The 11,669-nt window shown below is 39.8% G+C and overlaps 1 protein-coding gene across 1 annotated transcript; it reads left to right on the top strand.

Moving 5' to 3' along the window:
- Positions 1–2,435: 2,435 nt before the first annotated feature.
- Positions 2,436–10,547, top strand: LOC103475342 (sodium- and chloride-dependent GABA transporter 2-like). Its single transcript, XM_008426902.3, has 14 exons — positions 2,436–2,698; positions 2,790–2,924; positions 3,618–3,758; positions 3,897–3,975; positions 4,625–4,757; positions 4,988–5,122; positions 5,210–5,313; positions 6,432–6,556; positions 7,062–7,174; positions 7,259–7,396; positions 7,543–7,645; positions 8,274–8,374; positions 8,660–8,830; positions 8,960–10,547. The coding sequence occupies exons 1-14, from the start codon at positions 2,509–2,511 to the stop codon at positions 9,104–9,106; spliced, it is 1,815 nt and encodes a 604-aa protein (XP_008425124.2). The 5' UTR covers positions 2,436–2,508; the 3' UTR covers positions 9,107–10,547.
- Positions 10,548–11,669: the final 1,122 nt, after the last annotated feature.

Raw genomic sequence — 11,669 nt, 5'->3', positions numbered from 1 at the left:
TCACAGGATCTTCATCAGTAAAAGTTGCCAAACTTGTCAAGACACCTGAAGTGCCCCTGACAAGGTTGGCAGAAGCGTCCATGTCACTTTGTACTTCATCTGCGTCCCCAGGGCATGTTTCCAAGTCCAGTTCACATCTGCTTTCAAAAGCCACGCTATCTTCAGGGGTAAAATCGTTTAGAGGTGTCAATACCCCTGAAGCGGCACTGACAAGGTTGGTGGAAGCGTCCATGTCATCTTTTTCTTCATCTGTGTCCTCAGAGCAAGTTTCCCAATTCATTGCACAGATGGTCTCCAAAGCCACGGCATCTTCAGGGGTGAAACTTGTTAATCTCGTCACAACACCTGAAATGCCACTGGCGATGTTGGCGGAAACGTCCGTGTGGCTTTGGTCCTCTGGAATTAACTCCTCAAACCCAAAATATCTCCACCTGATATTTTCTTCGCGGTCTTCGACAACATCTTCCTTATGTTGTCCTAGAAGTTTTTCCACTCCTTTAGAGGCTAAGTAGCCCAGGCCCCAACCGATCGATAGCATCATTTTTAAATTGAAAGGGTGTGAAATTCTCTGAAAGTGGATTCTAAGGCAGCTGGAGAGCAAACTGAAAATTCTTGTATTCCAAATGATAATAATAATCTTTTGAACCTTTATGACATCATAGATGAGAACATTGGTGGCATGATGATGTCAAACAACCTGTGTCAGGTTCTTGTTTGTTTTAGTTGCTATGGAAACACAAGGAGCTATGTGTAAGGTGGGACAACTGTCAATAAAAAACTCATGGTAGACATTTAAATCCGTGAATGCAAGTCAATAAATTTAAGTTTTGTATTTGTCCTGTTTTTCAACTCATACATACGTGTAAAAATCAAAGATTTTACCTATGACAATACCCATAAACAAACAAATTAGTACAAGTGTTTTATAGAGTATTTTTCCAGAGGTTAGACACACATCAGTCACATTTAGAAACTGTCTCTAAGCCTCTGCTGATCTATTTTGAACCGTCAGTGAGGAGGATCCCCTTAAACATGTCATATCTTGCCTTAATTGCTTGTTTTGTTCATAAGGAAAATATTTAACATCTAACAATTAGATTTTATTTTTACATTTGAATCAGTGATAAGGATGATCCACCAAGCAGATCAGCCAAATAATTTTATGTTTAATCTGACCTTCTTTATTTATTTTTGTACCTTTTCTCATTGTCTAACATCTCAGCCTCTTCACTGTGTGTTTATGAATCGCCCCTTTGTGAGATCTCCTGTTTACTCTTAGTACCGCAGCATAAAGTGACAGTCCACCCAAAACATTTTGCTTCTCTGATTGCACTGCAAGACCAGTTAATGTTGTTCTGTATGTTTAGTTGAGTTTTGTTGCCCTCTCCTAGTCATTTTTGAGTAAATGAGTTTTGTTACGGAATTTAAGCGCCTGGACTCCGCCGTCCGTTTAACACGGGTATTATCCAGGTATTTTCCAGGTATTATCCAGGTATTATCCAGGCCCCGTCGCCTAACAGGACAAGGTCTCCAAGCTTTGCAGCACCAGGCTCCGTCCACCTAACAGGCGAATTTTTGTGCTAGGACTTCTCCGTCCTACACTGATTTTTGTGCACTATTTTTACCTGTTAGAGTCTAGAATTTGCAGGGTTTCTCTGTTACTTTTGTTACGGAATTAAAAGCGGCCGGGATGATGATCAGTGCCTCATCGTGGTCTTGAGCCAGAAAAGGAAGCAGTCCTGGAGGAGTTTAAGGATCTCCGGATCAAAAATGGAGCAGATTTATAGGTTGATTGGTACTGCCCGAAGAGGAGCTGTCCCTGGATGTGACCTCCAATTATGACAATAGCCTACCTTATATCAAGTATAATTAGCAACTAAAACAATTCAGGTTAGTCATCATTCATTATGCAACTAAAGAGTTAACTAGTCAAAAATGTGATGATAAACCAAAGAAACATCACAGATCTTGATAATGCCATGATGTAGAGATTCCTTACACTGCCTTCAGTAATGGAGACAATTTATCCTGGATTATTTTTTTAAATCAACAGCCAATCCTTCCAGTCCAGGAGTTTTATGAGTTTTCATGCCCTCATAGCAGCAGTAACTTCTTAGGATATTGGTTATGTCCCGTAGGAAGCTGTGGGTCCTCAAAAAGTAGTATTTGTTGGAAATATGGGAAAAATAGGTGCTTAATGGTTAATTCTAAAACACACACAAACACACACTTTCAAAGAATAAAGCCAAATAATTCTCCTCCTCCGGTCCTCAATACACTTTTTACCCTCTCAAGTAACGCCCTCCACTGATTCCTCTAATTTAAATAGTTTCAACCCCCACTGATGAGAAAGGTCCATTCACACCGCTGCCCCCCCCACCTCACCCCATCACTCACACACGCACCGTGGCATTTATATACTACTACTGCTCAGATCGCTCAGCATTTAGGCATGTCTCTTCAGAGGAACTTTTTTCTTCTATCAAACTAAAGATCAGAAGACTGAAGATGACAACGAACAGGATAAAAAGCAGCGCAGCGGTTTGCGTACCAAACGGACTCACTCAGAAGTCTAAAGAAGTGGAGGAACGGGGCCGCTGGGGGACCAAGGCGGAGTTCATCCTCACGGTGATGGGGGCAATTATCGGCCCTGGAAATATTTGGAGGTTTCCATACTTGTGCTACAGGAACGGAGGGGGTGAGCGCTTTTACGCACAAGTGGCGCTCCGGCTTTCTTACCCGGTCTCCTTACTGCTGTCACTTTTTTTCTTCTGTTTTGTTTTTTACAGGTGTGTTTTTCATCCCATACATCGTGTTCATACTTACGTGTGGAATACCCCTGTTCTTTCTTGAGACTGCGTTAGGGCAGTACACCAGCCAGGGCGGAACCACATGCTGGAGGAAGATTTGTCCGCTTTTTCAAGGTGAAACACGGAACTATGTTCATGTTTCTTTACTGAAATGTTGAAACTTAGACTGTTTAACGCGTACAGACATCATGGAGACAGCAAGGCTTTACTTTCCAGAAAGATCAGTCTTTGATTAATTTTTAGACTTTTCATAGCAATTGCAGTGAATTATCAGAAAATATGAGCGAAACGTTAGATCATCAAATCTCTCATGGCGTGGTGGTTCTTGGCTGTAAGGACAGTTGTCAGGGCGACATTGGAAAACTTTTTTTTAATGTCTTATCTTTTTATTGTGCCTTGAATAAGTTTGCATTGAAGTTTCTCTTGCTTGCTGGTGACTGGAAGAGTTGGCTGTCTGATTTGTGCTGAAAAAAATCTGATAATTACTTGAATTTTATTTGCAAAACAAAAATCTTACTTCCTTAAACAAATGTTAAATATTTTGAAGGAGAATGCTGATAGTTTGACCACATTTTAAAGTATCTCAATAAATAAACTATTGTTTGATGTCTCCAACAGACAGACAGTGAAAGGCTGGAACTAATACTGTACAAATTTTAGAAACTGCTGTAACAAAGGCATATTGGAACATTTTCAGTTTTAATGGAGATTGTTGTTTGACATGATTACGTGTTTTATTTAAATGATATTAAAAGGCTGAGAAAACTTTAATTGAACCAGAATCATTTCTTGTCTTTCCCTCCTCAGGCATCGGTTATGCCAGTCACCTTATCATCGCATTCAGCGCCACTTCATACATCATAATTCTTGCTTGGGCGTTTTTTTACCTGTTCTCCTCCTTCAGCTCAGACCTGCCATGGGCTTCATGTGGGAATTACTGGAACTCAGGTAGCTCCTGTGATGCTGCTTATATCCAGATAAAAGTATGAAATGCTGTAAAACCTATTTTGTATTAAAAGTGTAAAGCTTCATGTAGTTTTTTGTGTAAAATTAGCATTCTGTTGTGTTTTTATGTTTTCACATTAGACTCATGCTTCGACAGCCGTCTGAATCTGAGCCTGGAATCACGACTGAACACTACGCTCCCCGTTGTAGAGTTCTGGCAGTAAGCATGAGTTCACAGTTTATTTTATATTTCACTCATTTATATTGTCTGGTTTATCTCTTTACTCAGTAATCCCCATCTCCCATTGTCCTGTTTCCTGCAGCTCCTTCCGTCTTTCAACTTTTATTTTATTCATAAACCCTTTTTGTCCTTGAACTTTTCCATAGTTTGTTACAACTACGAGCTTCAAAGTCTGTTGTTGGAGATTAAAGGGGGGTTTTACGTAAAATCAACTTTTCTGAGCTGAGCCATATGTATCATGTTATAATGTTGTTTCAAAACTATACAGTTGTGTTGAATTTTAAAGCCTAATTCAGTCATAGAGACAGATTAAAAGTCAATGACTTGCTGAACTCAGTTTATAATGACATCTGGTATAAAGTTGTCTATCTATTCAAGCTCATTGGATTGTATCACATTAACTTCGCAGCAATCCCACCTACTGATCAAGCACATGGTGACAGTGGAGAGGAAGGTTGGAGGACAGTTGGTGTCCTCCAGCCGAACCAGGCTCACTAAGAACAGATAAAACGGACTAGCACTGACAGAACAGACAGCAGGAACAAAGAAAAAGTTATTTTTGTTTTCGTTCTCTTCAACATTTGTCCTAATCTTTCATTCTCACCCCATCCGCCACCTCTCTGACCAGACATCGAGTTCTAAAGATCTCTGGTGGGATCGAGGAGGTGGGCGGCCTGAGGTGGGAACTGGCGCTGTGCCTCATCCTGAGCTGGATCATCTGCTACTTCTGTGTCTGGAAAGGAATCAAGTCAACGGGAAAGGTCTGACACTTCAGAGAGCAACATTATGTTTTACATATCAGTGTGTGCGTGTGTGTGTGTGTGTGTGTGTGCGTGTACTTAATATGACAGAAACAAGCAGGTCGTGTCCTTGTTACTTTCTTTGATCTATATTGTACAACAGTTCCTGTTTGATATTTGATTTCATATAATTTTTGTTTTCTGTGATCTGTAAAATATATGAAACATCTTTTCTTTCTTTTCCCTCACAGGCAGCGTACTTCACAGCCACCTTTCCTTATGTCATGCTGTTTATTCTGCTGATACGAGGCGTGACCCTCCCAGGAGCTCTGGATGGGATCATTTATTATCTCTACCCTGACATCTCTCGCCTCTCAGATCCCCAGGTAAAATATATATCCAAAGCTTATGTCACACTTATTGAGAGCGATGTTCAAAGAAGGCACAGATTAATGTTTGTGCACTTTCTTCAGGTCTGGATGGATGCTGGTACTCAGATCTTCTTCTCCTACGCAATCGGCCTTGGTTTCCTCACTTCTCTTGGGAGTTATAACTCCTTCAACAATAACTGTTACAGGTAAGTTCAATAAGTGTGTCTTAAAACTGTATTCAACTCCTCTGAACATTCACACATTAATATGAACCACAAATGTGGGATTTCATCAAATCACACACAACAGTGTGTGATTGGGAACCTGAATGAAAACGATACATGAAACATCAGTGAAGAAGCAGCTGCAGCATCAAGAATAATAAATTCCCCAGTCATATCAGAGGTAATGTTTGGTAGAGGTTAAAAGCAATATGCCAATATTTGAAGATTATATAAAGTCTTGTTTGATCCATCATGCAGTAAAATGTAAAAATGTAGAATCTGATATAACTGCAAAACTACCAAGACATTTCCATCCAGTTCATCTGACCAGCTAAGCTAAGAGCAGCCATGATGGAGGAATACTGAGCTCAGGTGGAGGAACACACAACTATTACCCAGGTGCTCCATGAATTTAGTCTTTTATGAAGGAGATGGTAGAAGGAAAGATATCAACATTTTGCCACAAGTCACAAAGCACAAACTTGAAAAACATTAATACATGAACCAAAATGTTAACTTTATGCCCTGCATGAAAATGACCTGAAGCAGAGAATTATCACTGGCCCCCTGAACACACCGTCGCCATGGTTATTTGAAGATCGTTAATTATCTTTGACAATAGAGCCCAACAGTGAGGAGCAATTTACAGAATTAGGAAGTCAGAAAAAATGTCTGCTTTTCAGGTTGATTTGCTGTGAACAAAAATGGTTAAGTTTTACTTTTGACTGAGTTTGACAAGAAGCAATTAGTGATGTCTAGACTGCAGGGTCACTGCATCCCTACGGATGGGGCACCTTTGGTATGTTAACTGGCTGCAAATGTCAGGATGTGTCCAGATCTGGTCAAAATCGGCAAAACCAGTGAACAATGGCTGCTTTGTCTTTTTGTTAGTATGTTAGGGTTGTGCAAACTGTGTGGCTTTATGTTAAACTCCCAGACCGACTAGTTTACAAAGCAAAACAGAGGTGAACAATGTAAACAAGAACAGGTTATGGGTTGGTGTACAGAATTAAAGTTTGGTTTCATTGTGTTACTGTTAGTGTTTTGTTACCAACATATTTTACATAAAAACTTTAATGTACATCTTTTTCTCCATGCAGGGACTGTTTCTACTTGTGCCTGCTGAACAGCGCCACCAGCGTTGTGGCTGGCTTTGCCATTTTCTCCGTTTTGGGCTTCATGACGTTCGAACAAGGCGTGAACATTTCTGAAGTAGCAACGTCAGGTTCTTACTTTGAATTATATTAAATATACACTGCTCAAAAAAATAAAGGGAACACTTAAACAACACAATATAACTCCAAGTAAATCAAACTTCTGTGAAATCAAACTGTCCACTCAGGAAGCAACACTGATTGACAACGGGGACCCTGGTCGGGTCAATCAGTGTAGCTTCCTAAGTGGACAGTTTGATTTCACAGAAGTTTGATTTACTTGGAGTTATATTGTGTTGTTTAAGTGTTCCCTTTATTTTTTTGAGCAGTATACTTTTCACACACAGTTCTTAAATAAATGTAGCATACAAATAACATTCTGCTAATTTTGGCAAATTGTTTTGTTTTGTTGGATTGAGTCACCGATGCAGTTTATTTAAATTGGCATGTTTAAAAAACTGAAGATGCTTTTTAAATGCCTTGTTTAAATATAGTTTTGAATAGACTCTGTTATCCATTTTCTTCAACCATTTTGCATATTTAAAATGTTATTTATTTTTAAAATAACATTTCTAGGCCCTGGGTTGGCCTTCATTGTGTATCCGCGCGCTGTGGCCATGATGCCCATGCCTCAGGTGTGGTCCGTGTGTTTCTTCCTCATGATTATTCTGCTTGGACTAGACAGCCAGGTAACAAGACTCAAGTCATATAAATAAATGAATGAATAAATCGATAAGTGTAATAATTTTTTTCCTCTAATCATTTCATTCCAGTTTGTTGGTATAGAGTGTGTGATGACATCTCTGGTCGATCATTTCCCTTCTTACCTGCATGAAGGCTACAGGCGGGAGCTGCTTCTGCTTCTTATGTCCTGCATCTTCTGCATGTTTGGATTCCTACTCGTTACTGAGGTTTGGGCATATTAATAAGGACAGGGCGGGAGAGAATATCAAGCATTAAAATGCTTTACATTTTTATTCTGACTTTGTACATTTACATGTTTGTGTTAATTAAAATGTTATTTTTAACCAAAAGCCTCATGACATTTCATGTGCAGGGTGGGATTTACCTGCTGCAGCTGTTGGACCACCACGTCTGCAGCGGCTCCACCCTGCTGATCCTCTCGTTCTGCCAGTCGGTCAGCATTGGCTGGGTCTATGGTGAGTCACCTGGATTTATTTTACTGTTCTTGATTTTGGCAAATGCATACTCACAATTATGTCAAGAAGCTTTTATCATCATCATCATCATCATCATCATCATCATCATCATCTTGTCATGATTTGTGGTTGATTGGGGTGAGAAAGAACACTGAGACCCAGGTTGAAGAAGACAAAGATGAAGGTTTAATGTTGAAACAGTCCAGATGCTGCTAAAGCTGCTGCCCCCGCGACCCGACCCCAGATAAGCGGAAGAAAATGGATGGATGGATGGATGGATGGATGGATGGATGGATGGATGGATGGATGGATGGATGGATGGATGGATGGATGGATGGATGGATGGATGGATGGATGGATGGATGGATGGATGGATGGATGGACAGTCCAGATGCAAGCAGCTCAGGGGAAACAGACAGGCGCCGTGACACTAGGGAGACTAACACTTGATGAGGATCCGACAAGAGACAAAGACAACAGGTGGACTTAAATACACAGGGAGGGTAATCAGGGAATGAGACACACCGGGGAAGCAATCAACAGGAAGACAGGACTAAACACAGAACACAGCACATCTGAACTGTGTCAATCACTGCATCACTGAGTCCCACATGCCTTTAACCAACAGGTGCAGATCGTTTCAACGATAACATCAAGGAGATGATTGGCTATCATCCATTTCCTTTCATGAAGTACTGCTGGCAGTACATCACTCCTCTGGTTTGCTTTGTAAGTAAAACAAATCACTGACATCATGTCTGACATTGTGTATGTTCATTAAAATAAAGATGCCAACAGGCTGTTATGTCAATTTGTCAATCATTTTCAATCATCAATCAAGTTTATTTGTATAGAACATTTCAGTAACAAGGCAGTTCAAAGTGCTTTACATCATGAAAACATAAAGACACCATAAACGCATCATACTGTCAACAAACATCTTTTACTAATTGTAGGCTTCAGTTTGTGGTATTTGATGTTTTCATGAATCTCATCTGTCTTGTGTCTTCACAGGGAACCTTCATCTTCTCGATTATCAAATATACTCCACTGAAGTTCAGTAACTCCTACGTTTATCCGCTATGGGCAAATGTCCTGGGATGGTTTTTTGCCACAGTTTCTCTTTCGCTCATCCCTCTGTTTGTGCTTTTCAAATTGATCAAAGGCCGAGGCACACTCCGACAGGTGAGCATGAGTTCAGCAAAAGCATAAGAGATAAAAGCACATATGAAATAAACTATGCTTGACATGTTCATACATCACCCCAAAAAGACTCTGAAGACAGAACTTCACGTTTCACGTTTCTTTCCTCAGCGTTTCCTATCGCTCTGTAAGCCCGTCGCTACCTTGGACCAAATACACAGTACTTCCACACCGGAGAGCGACAGCAGCGCTCCGTACACAGAGCTCAAACCTCTGACCCAGACGGCCGGACTCACTCAGTTAGAACCAACAAACTGACCGTCTACTAGCAGAGAGATCCAGGTCTGAATCACTGAATGTTCAGACAACATAATCCTTCGAACCGAAGCCGGAGAATGACCCATCCAGGTCCACCATCTACCTTCAGCCACCTCTCAAACAAAGTCTATTTTCTGTATATATTTTCATACATCTATTTTTACATCATTGGAGCTCCTGGGTTTGCTGTAGATGAACATGAAGAATAAAGATGTAACCAAACAAAGCAAATTATAAAGCACATTAGGTGTAAATATCCAGTCAAATATGGATTATGAATTTTACTGTTTTAATTATGATTATGCATATCAGCTTTGAACACTGAATACTTCATTTAAACAGCTTTATTAGATGTTTAAGACAAACCTGTATAATCTGACCTCATCCAATGTCAGAATCTCTTCATCGTTTTCACATTTCGTCACAAAATTGTTTCTCTTTCTTTTCAAAGACTCAACCTGTCGGATCGGTTGGATCACATCTGTGAGCATCAAGTCTTGCACAAATATCCAAATGCATTTAGTTCCAAACTTTGACTGGGCCATTCTCAGACATAAAAATGAGCATAATAAGAGAGAGAAAAGTGCCTAAACTTGTAATATTAATATTCTAACCCTGCTAACTTTATCTTATTTTATCTCAGAGCTGTCTGCTGTGCTTTTGGTCTTTGTGAGGTTTTTTTGTTCACTAAAGTTGTCTAACAAACGTCTGAAAACTTCACAGATTAACATTTCATTTACTAATTAGAGAAGTCCTGAATGCAGTCAGGTGCTCTGGAGTTTATTTTGGGGTCTCAGAGTAAAGATTAAATACAAAAGTATTTTCAAAATTAATCAAATTTCCTTTTACCTCAGACTGACTCTGTCTTGGTTTGTAGTGATGACAAAATGTGAAAAACCTCAACAGGTGTGAATATGTTTGTAAGGACCTGACTGAAGTTGCCCCCCCACCACCTTCTTCAAATCAGACAAAATTGGTGTCAAACGTTTGTGCAGCAAAAATTTTTGTTTGTGCAGCTATCATTTTAAAGATATAAAGAAATGTTTCTAGAAGTCATCCAAGGTCAACCAGCCCCCCCACCTTCTGGTTTGTGCAGCAACAATTTTTGTTTGTGCTGCTTTGGCTTTGAAGATGTTAATGAAAGTGTAAAGGTCAAAAGGTCAACCAGCCCCCCTACTTTTATGAAATCAAACAAAATTAGTGTCAAACATTAGTGCTACTTTTGTGCTGCAAAAATTTTCGTTTGTGCCGCTATCATTTTAAAGATATAAAGAAAGTTGGATTTTATAAATGTTGAGGGGCTGGTTGACCCTTTACACTTTCATTAATATCTTCAAAGCCAAAGCAGCACAAACAAAAATTTTTGCTGCACAAACCAGCACAAACATAGCCGAGTTGATTGACACCCATTTTGTCTGATTTGAAGAAGGTGAGGTGGGGGGGGGGGTTGACCTTGGATGACCTCCAAAAACATTTCTTTATATCTTTAAAATGATAGCGGCACAAACGAGATTTTTTGCTGCACAAACGTTTGACACCAATTTTGTCTGATTTGAAGAAGGTGGGGGGGGCAACTTCACTCAGGTATAGCAAGGCACTGTGCAGGTGTTTTTTTTTTTTCTAGAATCGCTCATGTCAAAGCATCATTATTACGTGATTGCATTCCGCAGCAGCAAACCTTAAGACTATCCAACCAATTGTTAGAATGCATCAGCGCCTTAATGCGCTCACACTTTGATCTGTGTCAGTCAGACACCAGGTTAATAAAATATCTCTTTCATCTGCCCCACGCTGGAGCCATTTTGCCTCAGAGCAGAACGCTGCAGAAGCTCGGTCCCATCTCTGATCCGGTGGACCACATCGAGTCACGAAGGCTGAGTCACATTCCAGGTTTAGATCAGCCCCAACATGTTCAAGGCCTATTAGCAAGGGTGTGAAGAAATTATATTGATGTTGGAAATAAAACTGACAAATATAAATGAGATTAACTCAGCAGGTGTTCGTCATTTACTCTGCGCCATTCCTGGAGAAACCCAGCAAAACGCTGAGCTGGGAGCGTTTTCACACATTGCACACCAACATCTCTTATAAAGACTGTTCAGAATCAACATGTTCAAAGCTGATCGTTTTGTAACTGGGTGTGTGGTTTAATATAACTTTTTAATAAGGGGTTTTGTTAATTGTTATTAATCTTAAGAGTTTTTTTGTGTGCTGCCCTGACCAACTTTTGTCACTTTGTGTCTGTTGTTCATTCTAACTTTGGATCAAATGGTTTCAGATGAACTCTTTGGTTCTGCAAGGCTACAATAAAACATGTATTCAAAAAAGTATCAATACTGTAATAAACAGAAATGGGATTTAGTTTAGCTCTTTATTTATTATCACCAGATGAATTTCAAATAGGTGAAGATTCAAGATTCAACTCTGCCCAGTGATGGGCTGCTTCTGCTGACAATGGAAAAGGAACATTATAAAATAGAAAAAGATAGATATCCATTTACATAACTTATTTATGTTTTTTTAACAAGTTATGATCATAGTTTGTGGACAGGATCCATCCATC

Source organism: Poecilia reticulata, chromosome 14 (genome assembly GCF_904066995.2).
Source record: "Poecilia reticulata chromosome 14, P_reticulata-male-v2, whole genome shotgun sequence".
NCBI classification, from domain to species: domain Eukaryota; kingdom Metazoa; phylum Chordata; class Actinopteri; order Cyprinodontiformes; family Poeciliidae; genus Poecilia; species Poecilia reticulata.
Note: the sequence above shows the minus strand (reverse complement) of the source record. Positions and strands in the feature narration are given on the sequence as shown.